The sequence below is a fragment of the Ovis canadensis genome, chromosome 10, assembly GCF_042477335.2.
Source record: "Ovis canadensis isolate MfBH-ARS-UI-01 breed Bighorn chromosome 10, ARS-UI_OviCan_v2, whole genome shotgun sequence".
Lineage (NCBI taxonomy): Eukaryota > Metazoa > Chordata > Mammalia > Artiodactyla > Bovidae > Ovis > Ovis canadensis.
This window is the reverse complement of record NC_091254.1, coordinates 28,220,320-28,238,248: the sequence shown is the minus strand read 5'-3', so window position 1 is coordinate 28,238,248 and position 17,929 is coordinate 28,220,320. Positions and strand designations below refer to the sequence as shown.

The 17,929-nt window shown below is 43.8% G+C and overlaps 1 protein-coding gene across 1 annotated transcript in view; it reads left to right on the top strand.

Annotated features, from left to right (window-relative positions):
- Positions 1 to 17,929, top strand: part of LOC138446987 (adenomatous polyposis coli protein 2-like) — a 325,030-nt gene that overhangs the window by 193,260 nt on the left and 113,841 nt on the right. The window contains exon 6 of the mRNA XM_069602483.1: positions 8,144 to 8,294. Coding sequence (XP_069458584.1) covers positions 8,144 to 8,263 — 120 coding nt within the window. The 3' untranslated portion in view covers positions 8,264 to 8,294. The remainder of the gene's footprint in view (positions 1 to 8,143; positions 8,295 to 17,929) is intronic.

The following is a 17,929-nucleotide window of genomic DNA, read 5'->3' as shown; positions in this document are numbered from 1 at the left end:
CTAACTAACCATGAAGAGATACACACTTTTCTTAATAAAAGAAGTTTCCCCCAATTCCAGCTAATAAATGTTGAGTAAATACTTTAGAAATATCAGTTTGAATGGATACCAAGCTAGAATTCATTCACCACCTGAAAAATACCATAAAAACATTACATAAATGCCAAGAGCACTTTGGTGTTTGGACACTGTCTTGATGACCAGGGCAGATGGTTGTTGCGTGGGAGGGATGCTGCTGCTGCTGCTAAGTCACTTCAGTCGTGTCCGACTCTGTGCAACCCCATAGACGGCAGCCCACCAGGCTCCCCTGTCCCTGGAATTCTCCAGGCAAGAACACTGGAGTGGGTTGCCATTTCCTTCTCCAATGCATGAAAGTGAAAAGTGAAAGGGAAGCTGCTCAGTCGTGTCCGACTCTTAGCGACCCCATGGACTACAGCCTTCCAGGCTCCTCCGTCCATGGGATTTTCCAGGCAAGAGTACTGGAGTGGGGTGCCACTGATGAGTACTTTGTAACTCCCAGCTTTGAACCCTGCCATGTAAATTTCAAATAGGTTGACGTCAAATGCTCAGAGTTTTCATATACTCATGAAAGGTGCAAATTTTCAAAACTGGGGCAATCATAAGGAAGTTATTCTCTGAGAAAACAACCCTATTAGTAAAGATAAGTTTAGATCCGAGACTGTTATTTATCTGGCTCTCGTCTGGATGAATAAGAAGGAGATAGGAATAATTCTTACCTAAATGAAACCCCTAAGAGTATAGTGGAGGCATGTTCTTCTTACATTCATAATAGTTATTTTAATATTTGCCCTGACACACCTTACGTTGATTCTTATGCCACAATAATGTAATGGTTATCACTTTTCAATTCAATTATAATATGTGATAGCTGTAATGAGAGCCTGCAAGGAAATTAAAATAAAATTAGGATTCCATAACATTGTTTTTATGCTACAAAAGAAGACAAGACTATTTTTTTTTGAATTGCAAGTGTGAGGTTACGTGGAGAGAGATAATCAGATGCTGCCTGTGCCATACTTTATAGTTGCTTTGTCTTTTAGCTGCAAGCCTTAGACTTTCCTCTCCTGTATAGGTGTGCCATCATTAGGTGAGAGGCAGCAGCCCCGGAATGATGGTGATGCTTCTAGAAAACTTGAGTTGTGCGTCCATGATAGCATGACTCAGACCCAGAATTCTGTTATAACTGAAATACAAACTGTTTGTAAAAATATAAATAAAGCCAAAGTGACTATTTTATTAAAAAGAACCACCAAGTGGAGAAAATTTATGAAAATAATAAGGAGCTTTTAAGCTATCAGACTGCACTGTTACAAATGAGTCGTGGCAAGCATAATGAATGTCTTGTGCAGGGGTGAAGGAGAAAAGGAAACTTTGTTCACTTGTGTGCTAAGTCACTTCAGGAGTGTCTGACTCTGTGCGACCCTGTGGGTGTAGCCCCCCAGGCTCCTCTGTCCATGGGACTCTCCAGGCAAGCACACTGGGGTGGGTCGCCGTGCCCTCCTCCGGGGGACCTTCCCCCACCCGGGGATCAAACCTGCATCTCTTCTGTCTCCTGCATCAGCAGGCAGGTTCTTCACCACGAAGGCTGGTGGGGAAGCCCGAACTTTGTTCCCAGATGCACACAAATAAAAAGTGACGTGTTGTGATGTGTGGGTTTGCTGACCACAGAGAGGAGCAGTATCTCTCTGCTCCTCCCGATGGTGTGAAAGATGCCGAGCCTGGGGCGAAGGTCACATCAAAGACTGGCTTTTCTCCAGCGCCCGCTCTCCGATTACTCTCTGCTAGGCATCTCAGACACAGTGTCATCGGAGGACGACAGAGTGAAGCGTTACAGCGTACTTGGCAGAGATTTGAAGGGGTGGCGCCAGCGTCGTGGGCATTCTAGTGACTGGAGGGAGACGGGTGGCTGACACCAACATCAGAGAAGGTCTCAGCGATAAGAAGTGACCTTCAGGGCAACTCCGGGGACTCAACAGGGTGCTCAGCAGAAGACTTTAGCCCTGGAGAGCCTCAGTGAAGACTTGAGACAGTTGTGTGCATGTTCAAAGCACATTTGTCACGCAGCGTGTCTTTGGCTCATACGCAGCAGGAGAAGAATGGGAAAAGACCAGGGACCAGAAGGATACTTGTATCTGTCTTGCCAGCCAGCCAGTTCCAGAAGGCAGACGACAAGCTCTTGGTTAACCCCCTTGATCAGTAGCCCTTAGTGCCAGAGTATGCTCATTTCTAACTACAGCTGCGCCCACTCTTGTTGCCAGGACAACAGCGGATGTTTATAATGATGCCCTAAGCCACCAAGGAAAAGATGTACAATATTATTCTTAAGAAGGTAGGCACATGTAAATTCTATTCGAGAAAGATTCCCATCTTTTCATTAGATCAATGATTCCTCGAGGGAAGAAATCATCTCTTATTCATCCTCGTATCTTTTGACACCCAGCACAATGTTCTTTGCATAGGAGATAAAAATATCGGTGACACTGAACAGAACAGACATAATTTAAGTTCTTGGGGAAAAAAATATGTTGTTTAAAAGTCAGTCTTTTTATTATTGAGAGTCTCAACCCGAAATAATACATCGCTCTTCCCACACTCCTACTCGTTCTTAGCCCTCAAAATAAGAGGGTGTTTTCACGTATTAAAGATGCAGTTACCGAAATGTCTTTAGTGATGCGGAGGATGTGTTTCTAAAACTTTCTCCCTGGGAGTGTTTAACAGAGGAAGATACTGGACAGTTGGTGTCACAGGAAGGAGTCATTCCCTGCCATTCTGCATCCTAGGCACCAGGGAGAGATCCCCTGCAGCTCAGTGACTTGGGTGTCACTAGCTGTAAGCCTTTGGCTTCCCTGGTGGCTCAGTGGTAAAGGACCTGCCTGCCAATGCAGAAGACGTCGGTTTGATCCCTGGGTCGAGAAGACCCCCTGGAGGAGGAAATGGCAACCCACTCCAGTATTCTTGCCTGGGAAATGCCATGGACTGTGGATCCCTGGTGGGCTGCAGTCTGTAGGGGTCACAAAAGCGTCGGACCCAACTTAGCAAAGAAGCAACAACAGCCATAAGCTTGGTGCAGTACCCTTAACTGCACAAGATGGGATTTAGGCAGATAAGAACCAGGGATCTGGGACTTCAGTGGTTAGGAATCGGGAAATCCCACATGCCATGGGGCAACTAAGCCCCTGCGCTCTAGAGCCCATGCTCTGCAAAAAGCCTCCACAATGAGAACTCACAAGCGCTGCAACTGGAAAATACCCCCCACTCACTGCAGGTGGAGAAAGCCCGCATACAGCGACTAAGACCCAGTACAGCCAAAAATTTAAAAAACAACAAAGCGGAACTCTGGGATCAGGACTGTAGAGTGTCCATAAGACGTCTCTACCTGAGGCTCGGCTTGGGTGTCCTCATAGATACCCAGGCCCAGCACATCTCCGAAGAGGCTAAATTTTCTTCCAGTAGACTCTTCATCATGCGGTAGAAAGAGCAGTAGGTTCTTGGGTCTGTGGTCTGGGATTTGAGTGCCCGTATTTGCCCTAACTGGGAAGCTGTAACCTCCTTGGGCATAGGTTTTCATAATTATAGCATGAGAATTGTCACATCCACCCTACAGAATTATTGGTGAGTCATGTGAAATAGGGCTTCTCAGGTGGCGCTAATGGTAAAGAACCTGCCCGCCCATGCAGGGGACGTAAGAGATGCAGGTTTGCTCCCTGGGTGGGGAAGAGCCCCTGGAGGAGGTCAGGGCGGCCCACTTCAGTATTCTTGCCTGGAGAATCCCACGGGCAGAGCCTGGTGGGCTACAGTCCATAGGTTGCAAAGAGTCGAAAATGACTGAAGGGACTTAGCACTCACGCAAGATCATAGCTGATATATAACCTGGGATTCAGAATTTTGTTATGCCTATTAGCAGTAGTTCTGTTAGGAGTTTTTATGGCTTATCACAGCTAACACTTCAAGTGGTTTATGCTGTAACATAGTCAGCTTGGGTCCATGACTCAGAACCAGGTTTTTTTTTTTATGCTGATTTTTTTTTAGGATTGTGCTCAGTCACTTCAGTGTCCAACTAAGGCCACCTAGCAAGCACATGTGTGAAATAACGTGTCATTGCACTGGGGGTATTGAGAGCTCTAGACACATACCAGCCCAGGGTTGCTCTGTGGCCAGACCAGCCTTTTGATAACGTTGCTGCCAAGGAATTAACTTACTGTCCACTGATAATGGTTGAAAATAAGGAAAATTAGAAGGAGCTTTTTTACTAGTAAGTTATGCAGTTATAAATGAGTTATTTAGGGTATATTGGCAACTCCTACATAAGGAAAATTAGAAAGTGTAATTTATGAAAAATGAGCCTCTCTGCACACTAAGTTACAGGCTAAGTACTCTTGGCCCAATTCACCCAGGGCTGAGTCTGCCGCCTCTCCCAGCTTCCCCACAGCATTCTGACCGCCTCCGCGCATTTCAGCAGGCTCGCTAACACTCAACTGTTTTCACTTAAATCTAGTTAGGATGCCATTAACACTTTTCAGGGGGTCATCAGTGTTCTCTCTCTGGTGGAAACACGCCACTTACCACAGGACTCTCCCATAGAGTAAGTGGAGGGATACTAACTTGTCGGCTTGGTGCTGCCTTCAAAGCTTCTATTAAACTACTTGAATTTTTAAGAAAAAAAAAAAGAAAAGAGGTTTCACATTCTGGGACTTTCTGGTGGGCCAGTGGTTAAGAATCTGCCTTGTTGCACAGGGGACACAGGTTCGGGTCCTGGTTGGAGAACCAAGGTCCCACATGTGGCGGAACAACTAAGCTCACTTAACCACAGCTAGACCTGCAGATGAGCAAACACACGAGAAAATGCCTAACATCAACAAACATCAGGGGATGCAAATCAAAACCACAACGAGGTACCATCTCACACCTGTCTATCCCTCATAGCACAGCTGAGACCCAACACAGCCAAATAATAAATAAATAACACATATTTTAAAGAGAAGCAGAAATAAAGCTTTCAGAAGAAAGTGGTTTCACATTCTAAAATATTTTAAAGGAGCCCAGACCTTTTCCTCCAGCTTTATACATAGCACCCCATATTGCCTATAGTTTAACTTTTTGTTTTTTTTAACAAGTTACAGTAAAAGTGAAAAACGGCCATGTCGTGCTTTTTTTTTTTTTTTTTGAAGGTTTACTGTTTGCCCTTCTTCGGTTGGAGATATTTCCAGAGACTGAGGTTCATGGCAGGCCTTGCACCTGCTGGGCACAAACCATGCCGGCAGAGAGACCCCTCTGTGAGCAGATGAAATAGGCCAGGGAAAGGGCCAGGCTGTCTGAACCATAGGATGTGCTTACACTAGTTCTGAAATGGAGGATTGGAGTTTTGGCTCCTTCAATTTGCTTGAGTATAGGAAACACGTGAGAATATTAATTCATTCAACAAATATTCGCCAAGCCCTATCGGCCCCAGGTGGCGCTGGTGATAAAGAGCCTGTCTGCCAATACAGGAGATGTGGGAGGCTCAGGGTTTGATCCCTGGGTCCGGAAGATCCCTGGAGAAGGCAATGGCAACACTCCAGTATTCTTGCTGGGAAATTCCATGGACAGAGGAGCCTGGCGGGCTGCAGGCCTTGGGGTCGCAAACAGTCGGACAAGGCACACTTGGCGCGCAGCAGCTGGGCAGGCACTATGGGGCGTGTGGAAAACACATGATTAAAATAGACAGAGGCCATTTGTTTTTGTCTAAACATGCTTTCATGAAGCATATTTTCTTGTGGGGAGGGTGATACATATTTTTAGGAGGAAAGTGCTATTATTTGACTCTCAGGGAGTAAGAGGCCTAATTTTTAGCATTTTCCAAGCCTGGCTGATTTTAGGACACCAGAGTGATTGGGAGCTGTGTGTGTATCATCAGGAGTCTGGTGTATTGAAGGGTTCGCTTTTCTCCACGTCTTCTCCGAAAGACTTGTTAACTGTTGTTTCATGATACCCGTTTTGACAAGTGTGAGGTGACACCTCATTGTGGTTTTGATTTGCATCCCCTGATGTTTGCTGATGTTCCTTTTTTCAAGCATTGGTCACGTGTAGGTCTTTGGAAAGCATGTCTACCCACATGCTCTGTGTATCTTGTTCATTTATTACTTACTTGACTGCATTGGGCCTTAGTTGCAGCGCGCAGGATCTTTGTTGTGTCTCACAGACTCTGCAGTTGCAGCGCGTTGGACTCAGTCGCTCTGTTGCATGTGGGATCTTAGTTCCCTGGTCAGGGATCAAACCCGCATACCTTGCACGGCAAGGTGGATTCTTAACCGCTAAACCGCCAGCATGCGTGCATGCCAAGTCACGTCAGTCCTGTCCACCTCTTTTTGACCCTGTGGACTACAGTCTGCCAGGTTCCTCTGTCCGTGGGATTCTCCAGGCGGGAGTACTGGAGTGATTTGCCATGCCCGTCTCCAAGGGATCTTCCCCATCCATGGATCGAGCCCGCGTCTCTTACGTCTTCTGCATTGGCAGACAGGTACTCTACCACTGACTCCACCTGGAAGGCCCATCTAAACCACCAGGGAAGCCCCCAGACTACTTTCTCTGCGTGACTGCGACTAGAGAGAATTTGTCCGTAGTAATAAATGAGAACAGGAATAAGAGATATGCTCTAGGAACTGACTTCCTACATGTAAGTATTAGTTACCATGATGATCGCTGTTTTAAAATGGTGCCTACTGTGGGCTTTTTGAATAAAAATGAAAGGCCTGCAGTGGTGTTAAAATAAAAGTCTCTGCAGATGAGCAGAGACTACACTCAGTTGTCATGGTAGCCAACAGCTCCCAAACAGACCCTCTCCCCTGCCCAGATGTTCAATGTCTATAATCGCCTAGATGGTGACAGAGCCAGATGTGAATGTATACTACCATTTTTTTTTTATCCTTGACAGTTTAGAAAATCTTTTTAAACCTCAGTGATGAATTTAGCTGGAAGTAAGCAAGTAAGAATTTGGTAGAACATCTGTGCTTCTGAAATTTGTAGTTTTTAAGTTGTGTATGAATTCTTAGCTGCCTTTTTAGTTGAATGCATTAATTCTATACATTTTGAAGAGAAATTCATAACTAACTAATAGCATATCTGGGAATTGAGGCTATGGAATTTAAAGCTGTTGATATGAATCTTTTATTTTCTCATGTTACGGTTTAGGTACCAATTCAGGCTAATGACTAGTAAATAACAGAACAGATATTAGTTTGCAGGTAGCTTCTAAGGTAGACTGTTTTAAGAGAAGACCTTTGTGTTGACTATAGCTTTACAGTAAGTGAGATTGTATATACATGTTTTATAAGTGTACTTGATTTTGCAAGATATTTTTTTATTTTATACAAGAAAGCTAATGTTAGCCAACATTTCCCTGTGAAAATGCCCCTGATAAAGGTAAAAAGGGTAACCTCGTCTCGTCACTGACTCTGTGACCCAATGAAAGAAGGTTAATGGAGGGTCACAATACATGTTTAAAGGACAGTTAGCTCTTCTTTTTTGTATATTGGAGTGTAATCACTTTACAATGGTGTGTTGGTTTCTGCTGTACAACAAAGTAAATCAGCTGTATGTACACACATGTCCCTTCCCTCTTGGGTCTCCCTGCCCGGGCATCCCACCCCTCTAGGTCATCCCAGAGCACTGAGCTGAGCTCCCTCTGCTACACAGCAGCTTCCCACCAGCTGTTTTACACATGGTGGTGTGTATATATGTCAATTTCAATCTCTCAATTAACTCTTTTTGAGAAAAAAAAATTAATGTTAAACTGCATGAAGACTAGTGAGCGTAAAAGTCTAATACGTAAAAGAAATAAAATATTTATTGCAGGTCTGTGTTTCTCCCTGGTGACTGGAGGGTGGAGGCGAATGAGGGCTGATTAAGATTTTTCGTGAGGAGTTTAGAGTCAGACGATCAAGGAGAAAGAAGAGCGTAGGAGAAACTGGTGAAGAAACAAACGTCACCAACTCCTGCCTACCTGGTCTTACCCCAAGACCTTTGCCACCTCTGGGCCCTAGTTTCCCCTCTCTCTCAGGAGCCACATAAAACCCTGCCCACTCCACCCCATTCTGACCTCGGTTTGCCACTCTTCCCTCCCTGAGACGCCCTTTCTTCTCTGCAGCCAGCCCCAGAGAGGCAGAGTGGCTCTGAGTCACACGCGCTCCGTGCCTGCCCCCTTCCTGCCGGCCATCCACCTCGCTTCACCTCCCACAGGCTTCCCTGCATCTGCAGGGTCTCCTGAGATGACTGTCTGAAAGGAAGGTGCCTCTCAGGTGAGTCTTTCTCATTGCTGCTTCTTGATCTGTGCAGATTGCGGTCTGATGATGTCTTCAGGAAGAAGTTGTCTTTCCTGTTGCTGTTGTTTAGTTGCTAAGTCATGTCTGATTCTCTTCTTTGCGACCCCATGGACTGTAGCCTGCCAGCCTCGTCTCTTTCTAAGAGATTTCCTAGACAAGAATACTGGAGTGGGCTTCCGTTTGCTTCTCCAGGGGGTCTTCCCGACCAGCATCTTCCTACATTGGCAGCTGGATTCTTTACCACTGAGTCACCTGAGAAGCCGTGTCTTTTAAGGGCAATGCAGTTTAGTACAACTTTCCGCAGTAGCAGAAATGTCCTGTATCTGTACCATCCAGTCTGGTAGACAGTAGCCACTTGGAGCTGCTTAGATTTAAATTAATTAACATGAAGTTAAGTGTTTATCCCCTTGGTCACACTGCCCACATTTGAGGTGCTCAGTTATCACATGCTGCTAATGCCTACAAATTGGATGGCACAGCTTTAGAGGAACCCCAGGTCTGGCTGAATGGGCCGGTTCAGCTCTCTCATCGTGCTCAGACACGGGCAGAGAAAAGTCTTCTGGAATTGTGGTCTCGAAGGAAAGCCACCGTGGATGGGAAGGTCCAGCACCTCTCTGTTAGCCAGGCTCCCTGCAGCAGGCTCGCGCTCTCTTTGTGAAACATTTGTTTGTTTATTTGGCTGTTCTGGGTCCTCTTGCGGCATGCAGGATCTTCAGTCTTGGTTGCGGCATGTGGGATCTAGTTCCTTGACTAGGCCCTTGGGCCACCTGCATTGGGAGCGCAGAGTCTTAGCCCCCAGACCACCGGGAGAGTCCCTTCTGCGGGCTCTCTTGAAGGGGCACTGGAGCAGGTCACCTCCACAGCCTCCACACACCCCAGCTCCCAGGAAATAGTGGTGTAGCCTCAAGGGAGGAATTTGGAGTCAGGCCTGGGTCTGTTGGAACGTTGGCTCCACCAACAGCTTTGGGGCCACAAAAAGTTATGTACATTCACTCGAGCTCTGTTTCTTCCCTTTTGTAAGATCAGGGTAATAACACCTGCTTGCCTGCCAGGGATGCGGGGAGAGTTCAGTGAGATGATGCATGAAAGGCCCCACAATGCCTGGCATATCCTCACCGCTTACTCTGTCTGCCAGCAGTTAGATTCTGCGGGTCCCCTGTCAGCCTGAGCCCCCTCTCCCTCCAGCTGAAACGAAATACTAATTAGCCTTTTGAACTGAAGTCTTAAACAAGAGAATAATGCAGGAATTGTTGTTACATTGCCCGTAATTTTCAAACATATTGTTTTATACAAATATAGCTCTCCTCATATGAAGATGCTGTTTTGAGGAATAGAGTGTGTGTACAGACTAATGTTTATGCACGCCATTACATAGTGATGGTGCCCATGGAAAGATGTCCTGGACCTCTGTTTGTAGCCCCATTCAGTTGCTGTTTTCATCCCAGCCATTCATACTTGGTCACGACCGAAATCGTCTCTTCCAGGGATCGTACTACATCCCCAGGGACCACTTCCCAGGTTGCCAAGGGCGGAGAAACATTTTAAGGGGCAGATTATCTGCACATCTTGGGAATCCCTTCTGCCTTCTTTCCTTGCAATTCTGCATCCTTCCACCCACCCAAGAGCAAATGGGGTTGTGTTGATGGGGCTCTGTAAGAGAAAACCTTGTAGAGAGCACCCTAGAACTTGGAGGTAGGAGGATGGGACCCTAGTCCAAAAACTTGGATGGATGCAACTGCCTGAACTTCTAGTTTCAGTGTGCCTCCAGACTCCATCGCTCATCTTCTGTGCAAAACCGATCATGTATTTTGACACTCGGAGAAGAGACGTAGTTCAAATAACTCATGTTTACTGAGCATCCTCACTGTGAACTGAGTTTTAAATAGTCCAGATCTTCCCCTGGAGAAAGGCTGATGAATTGTTTGGAAAGAGGTGCCTGTGTGTGCTGGGCTAGGGGTAGGGGGACAGTGATAGAATTATTCATACAAATCCAAATGATCCTCAAGGGTGAGGCTTCCCCCCAGACGCCCCCCTACCCTGCCAGACTCCTGCTAAGCAGGCAACTCTCTCTGTAGCTCCGCTCAGTTGACTTCACCTTCCAGATAAGCTTTAAAGGTTTTGAAGGGCTGCTTTTTTAATTTTAGGGACTCTAACCCCTCTCCTGAAATCTGGCTGTCTTGTGATTGCCTCAACTGAAAGAGTACATCTACTGAGAGGAAAGAGATGTTTCTGGTTTATTTATTTATTTTCAGGGTTTCACTACAGGCAGGGTAACTGACGGAAGGAAGTTGGCGAAGTTGCAGCTCCTCCAGAGCCTTGGAGGGTCCGTCCTGTAGGGTTCTCCCAGACTCTCTCTGCTCACCCCGTCCCCAAACAGTTCTATTTCTGATCCATCGGTTGGCAAGCCTGGGGGCTTGTTTCTTTATTTTGGATCTTTTCCCTGGAAGTATATGGGCCTGAAGATGCATTCTAGGCAAAACAGTGGGCTCCCTTTGTTGTCTGACTAACAGTTGATCCACCCAACCCTGCAGGATGTTAAGCAGATGGGAAAGTCACTCCAGGCAGCAATCTGGACCAGACCCTAGACTGCAGCTCTCCTCTAAAACCATTATTAGCAAAAATTTTAAACAGAGTGTATATACTAGCAGTGATGGGAATTCATTGGCATTTATTCTGTTACTATTGGAAACACTAACCAAATATTGTTACTGAATAATTATTATGAGAGGTACTAATATTTTTGAGAACATTGATGATGCTGGAATATCAAGTGGAATTTTAAGAATTTCTGAAATTGTATAGTTTTGCAGCCAAGGAATACTTACTAGCGACATGCTAGAGGTTGATTTTTCAGAGGGCTCTAGTATTTAGCACTAACTGTATCAGATCCAAATTTGACTTTAGGAGAGTTTATGATGGCTTAGTGTTAAAGAATCTGCCTGTAGTACAGGAGACCCGGGTTTGTTCCCTGGGTTGTGAAGATCCCTGGAAAAGGGAATGGTTAAACCCACTCCATATTCTTGCCTGGAGAATTTCATGGACAGAGGAGTCTGGCAAGTATAGTCCTTGGGGTTGCAAAGAGTGGGACATGACTAACACTTTCACTTTACATGATAAACATTAGCTGTTTGGGGCCCTTTTATTTGCAAAGAAGGATATTAATCGGGCAAACATCAGCATACCTTAAAGTGGGTTAGTTGAATCATGTAGGCTGTCTTTAGCAAAAGTTTGATTCTTTTCTTCTTTCTTTCTTTTCTCCCTCCCTCTCTTTCTATATTTCATTAAGATTGTGTTTTTAGCATAAAAAAACGCACAGAGTCGGACATGACTGAAGTGACTTAGCAGCAGCAGCAGCAGCGTTTGCATACTGTTGTAAAAATTTAAAAATCCAAGCAAACTAATTTTGAGGAAGTAACTTAAATCACATACTAATAGATATATTAATGTTCTATCACTTACAAGAGTAAATCAAGAGTAAATCAAAGAGCCTTGCACTTACTGTTTCTTCCTAGGATTTTGTTTTTCATTCTGTGTGTGTTTTTATTAAAACAGCGATAGTATTTTTAATCACCTATGAATAAAACCAGATGAATGTTCCCACAAGTTATTTAGTCACCCATCTTTCCCTGTCTCAGACCCTCAAGATTTTAAATCACAGCAGTTGTACTAAGTTATCTTTATAAGGACTGAACGTTTTAGGAAACACCAGTCAGCTGACATAGAGCCACAAAAGTCTGAAATCTGGAAGTCACTTGCATTTAAATAGATACCTAATTACAAGATGTTGTACTGGTACATTTTCCTGGATTCCTTTCACCTTCATCTCTAGTCCAAAACGTGTTCAAATGATTTTTTCCCCCTGTAAGAGGAATGATTAAAAACTTGCCAGCCATATACTGTGAAAATACATACAGAGCATTGTGATAATTGGGAGTAATTAGTCTAGAAGAGACTCCAGGAAGCTTTTTGAAGTGGTCTACAGGTGGCCCTGGTCACCTCCATTGAGGAGCTACGGGGCAGAGGGGTGGGGGGAGTTTGCTAACAAGAAAATGTGACACCTGCAGATGTGGGGGTTACGGGGAGGACTTCAAAGCCAAAGCTGGTCTTTTGACTTGAAAGCTTCCTTGGAAAGTATTAGCTCAAACTTTTATTAGCCCAAACCTTGATTATCCTTTGGCAGGATTTGTGGGTGGAACCTGTAAGGTGTGCCTTTAAGTCAGAAACGACGCAGGTGGGGAGAGAATCAAAGACATACTTGGCCAAGCCCTCAGTCTTGCTCAGGTTTATTGTTTCCTTTCCTTGGTTCTTTCTTTAGAATTTTATTGAAATATTTTATACATACAGTGAAAAATACATAACATGTTAGTATAAGGAATAGTAAAACAGCAGCTGTGTGTGTCACACAGCTTAAGAGATAGACCTTAGGAACAAAGCAGATGGCTCCTGTCTCCTCTGTCTCCCAGAAAACCACTTTGCTTCAGTGGTCATGCTCTGTCTTAAGGTTTTATTACACATGTATGTATCTGTAGGGATTTCCCTGGTGACTCAGTGGCAAAGAATCCGCCTGCCAATGCAGGAGACACGGGTTTGATCCTTGATCCTGGAAGATGCCGTGAAGAAGGAAATGGCAACCCACTCCAGTAATCTTGCCTGGGAAATCCCATAAACAGAGAAGTCTGACGGGCCATAGTCCATGGGGTCGCAAAAAGCTGGGCATGACCTAGCAACTGAACAACAGCAGCAGTGTATTTGTAGACAATGTATTCTTTTATATGATTTTGAAGTTTCTGTAGAGTGAGACTGTTTTGCTTTTTTTAAAAAAAAACTCAGCATGGTTTTCTGAGATTTATTGTGTTGATTAGTATAGCTATACTTCATTAATTTTCACTGCTGCGAAATATTCTATGACTCTTCCAGAAGTTTTTAATGATCTGTTGATGGACATGATTTGAGTTGCTTGTAGTTAGATTTTTTTGCCCACTATTGCAAACCATGCTGTCAAGACCTTTGACCTTTCTCAGGTCCCTGTTTCATGGGTGCATGTGTTTCTTTGGGGAATGTATTTATCATTGAGGTGATTAGTCAACGGATGTGCATCTCCAGAGAAGATGCTAAATTACTTTCTGAAGTGCTTGGGCAGATTTAATATAATACCGGTTCTCAGTGTTCTGAGTTCCTGTGAACATTTGGAACTACAAGTTTTTTTTTCTTAATTTTTCCAAATCTTGGGTGTTAAATGGTAAATTTCTCTGGATATTTGAGTTTCCATTCATAACTGTATTGGGCATTCATGCTTTCGTCTTCTCCTATATTCTGTATAACATCCTTTGTTGGTATCACTTTCACCACGTTTGTGGATTAGCTCTTCACTTTCTTTACAGTGTCTTTTGATAAAGACAACTTCAATTATAATACATTTCTTGTCATTTCTATTCTTTGTCTCATAGCCACTTTCCCATAGTTTCCATTTTCTTTGTCACTTTATGTGATAAGCTGGTTTATATGTCTTGGTCTGTCTTCTGGGTAACTGAGGTTTTTTTCTTAATTATTTGTTAACTTTCGGCTGTGCTGGGTCTTCGCTGCTGAGTGGGCTTGTTCTCCAGTTGCACCCAGCCGGGGCTACTCTGCAGTTGCAGGGGGCGGGCTCCTCACTGCCGAGGCTTCTCTTGCTGTGGAGCGCGGGCTCTGGGCACGCAGGCGTCAGCAGTTTCAGCTTCCGGGCTCTTGAGCCCCGGCTCCGAAGTTATGGCGCTCACGCTTAGTTGCTCCACAGCGTGTGGGATCGTCCCGGCCCAGGGACTGAACCCGTGCTTCCTCCACTGGCAGGCGGCTTCTTTACGACTGAGCCAGCTGGGAAGACCCTCAGGTGTTTTCTAATATGTGTAACGTTCAGTTTCCGTTTCAAAAACTTTCTTTTTATTTTCTAGACATCTATTTTCTTGTCTAAGTCTGTTTTTTGATAGTCGTATATTTTTGTGTATTAAAATTTTTTTCTTATTTCGTCAGCTATTTGGAATGTGACTGTTTTATTCTGCTTTGTGTAATGCTAATATTTGGGGCATTGAGGTTTTGAATCTGACTTTTTCCAGTCCTGTGGCCTTAAGACACGGCATAAGTGTTAGTTTGATTACTGACTATTTTTGCTGAAAAAAAGAAATAGAGATCTAGAGGCAAAATGTGACATTTTTGATCTGCTGGTGCATGAATGAGCTAAGACTGTGATCCATACCTTTCCTCTCCAAATCCGCTCACTGATACATCTTGTTTCAATGATATAATATTAAATCTATGTTTATTGTCTGTCAATATTCATGCTTCAATTTTATCAGGTCAGTGTGAGAAAGTGTAATGAACTTAACTTACTTAAATTAACAGAAATTTACTTAATCTAGATTGAGATTTTTTTCCCCCAGAATTGAATTAGGAATACCATTTTTTGTTTATCATCTTTCATTTCAGTTCAGAAACATAATTTGGGTCTTTGTTTCCATTCCTTTATCAGAAAAGAAAATTTTAAAAAAGTTCTCTGCTCTCAACACTGTCTTTCTCATTGTAGATTTAAACAAACAAACAAAAATACACAGAGATGAATGAAATCAGAGGATAACTCCTAAGACAGTCTTCACATGGTCTGTCTAAATCATTATTCTGGTGTTTTAGGGCTTCTGAAATGAACTTCAGTTCAGTTCAGTCGCTCAGTCGTGTCTGACTCTTTGCGACCCCATGAACGCAGCACGCCAGGCCTCCCTGTTCATCACCAACTCCCTGAGTTCACTCAGACTCGCGTCCATCGAGTCAGTGATGCCATCCAGCCATCTCATCCTCTGTCGTCCCCTTCTCCTCCTGCCCCCAATCCCTCCCAGCATCAGAGTCTTTTCCAATGAGTCAACTCTTCGCATGAGGTGGCCAAAGTACTGGAGTTTCAGCTTCAGCATCATTCCTTCCAAAGAAATCCCAGGGCTGATCTCCTTCAGAATGGACTGGTTGGATCTCCTTGCAGTTCAAGGGACTCTCAAGAGTCTTCTCCAACACCACAGTTCAAAAGCATCAATTCTTCGGCGCTCAGCCTTCTCCACAGTCCAACTCTCACATCCGTACATGACTACTAGAAAAACCACAGCCTTGACTAAACGGACCTTTGTTGGCAAAGTAATGTCTCTGCTTTTGAATATTCTGTCTAGATTGGTCATGACTTTTCTTCCAAGGAGTAAGCGTCTTTTAATTTCATGGCTGCAGTCACCATCTGCAGTGATTTTGGAGCCCCCAAAAATAAAGTCTCACACTGATTCCACTGTTTCCCCATCTATTTCCCATAAAGTGATGGGACCAGATGCCATGATCTTCGTTTTCTGAATGTTGAGCTTTAAGCCAACTTTTTCACTCTCCTCTTTCACTTTCATCAAGAGGCTTTTTAGTTCCTCTTCACTTTCTGCCGTAAGGGTGGTATCATCTGCATATCTGAGGTGATTAATATTTCTCCCAGCAATCTTGATCCCAGCTTGTGCTTCTTCCAGCCCAGCATTTCTCATGATGTCCTCTGCATATAAGTTAAATAAGCAGGGTGACAATATACAGCCTTGACGTACTCCTTTTCCTATTTGGAACCAGTCTGTTGTTCCATGTCCAGTTCTAACTGTTGCTTCCTGACCTGCATACAGATTTCTCAAGAGGCAGGTCAGGTGGTCTGGTATTCCCATCTCTTTCAGAATCTTTCCCAGTTTATCGTGATCCACACAGTTGAAGGCTTTGGCATAGTCAATACAGTAGAAGTTGATGGTTTTCTGGAACTCTCTTGCTTTTTTGATGATCCAGCAGATGTTGGCAATTTGATCTCTGGTTCCTCTGCCTTTCTAAAACCAGCTTGAACATCTGGAAGTTCACGGTTCATGTACTGCTGAAGCCTAGCTTGGAGAATTTTGAGCATTACTTTACTAGCGTGTGAGATGAGTGCAATTGGGCAGTAGTTTGAGCATTCTTTGGCATTGCCTTCTTTGGGATTGGAATGAAAACTGACCTTTTCCAGTCCTGTGGCCACTGCTGAGTTTTCCAAATGTGCTGGCATATTGAGTGCAGCACTTTCACAGCATCATCTTTCAGGATTTGAAGTAGCTTAACTGGAATGCCATCACCTCCACTAGCTTTGTTCGTAGTGATGCTTTCTAAGGCCCACTTGACTTCACATTCCAGGATGTCTGGCTCTAGGTGAGTGATCACACCATCATGATTATCTTGGTCATGAAGATCTTTTTGGTACAGTTCTTCTGTGTATTCTTGCCACCTCGTCTTAATATCTTCTGCTTCTGTTATGTCCATACCATTTCTGTCCTTTATCGAGCCCATCTTTGCATGAAATGTTCCCTTAGTATCTCTAATTTTCTTGAAGAGATCTCTAGTCTTTCCCATTCTGTTGTTTTCCTCTATTTCTTTGCATTGATTGCTGAGGTAGGCTTTCTTATCTCTTCTTGCTATTCTTTAGAACTCTGCATTCAGATGCTTATATCTTTCCTTTTCTCCTTTGCTTTCATTTCTCTTCTTTTCACAGCTGTTTGTAAGGCCTCCCCAGACAGCCATTTTGGTTTTTTGCTTTTATTTTCCAGGGGATGGTCTTGATCCCTGTCTCCTGTACAATGTCATGAACCTCCGTCCATAGTTCATCAGGTACTCTATCAGATCTCGTCCCTTAAATCTATTTCTCACTTCCACTGTATAATCATAAGGGATTTGATTTAGGTCATACCTGAATGGTCTAGTGGTTTTCCCTACTTTCTTCAATTTAAGTCTGAATTTGGCAATAAGGAGTTCATGATCTGAGCCACAGTCAGCTCCTGGTCTTGTTTTTGTTGACTGTATAGAGCTTCTCCATCTTTGGCTGCAAAGAATGTAATCCATCTGATTTCGGTGTTGACCATCTGGTGATATCCATGGGTAGAGTCTTTTCTTGTGTTGTTGGAAGAGGGTGTTTGCTATGACCAGTGCATTTTCTTGACAAAACTCTATTAGCCTTTGCCCTGCTTCATTCCATATTCCAAGGCCAAATTTTCCTGTTACTCCAGGTGTTTCTTGACTTCCTACTTTTGCATTCCAGTCTCCTATAGTGAAAAGGACATTTTTTTGGATGTTAGTTCTAAAGGATCTTGTAGGTCTTCATAGAATCATTCAACTTCAGCTTCTTCAGCATTACCGGTTGGGGCATAGACTTGGATAACTGTGATATTGAATGGTTTGCCTTGGAAATGAACAGAGATCATTCTGTCGTTTTTGAGATTGCATCCAAGTACTGCATTTTGGACTCTCTTGTTGACCATGATGGCTACTCTGTTTCTTCTAAGGGATTCCTGCCAACAGTAGTAGATATAATGGTCATCTGATTTAAATTCACCCATTCTAGTCCATTTTAGTTTGCTGATTCCTAGAGTGTCGACGTTCACTCTTGCCATCTCCTGTTTGACCACTTCCAATTTGCCTTGATTTATGGACCTGACATTCCAGGTTTAACTTACTTAAATTAACAGAAATTTACTTAATCTAGATTGAAATTTGTATCAACTGGTAGTTAAAAACTAAGTGTGTTTATTTTTTACTTGGAGTTGAATTGTTACCCACACAAATAT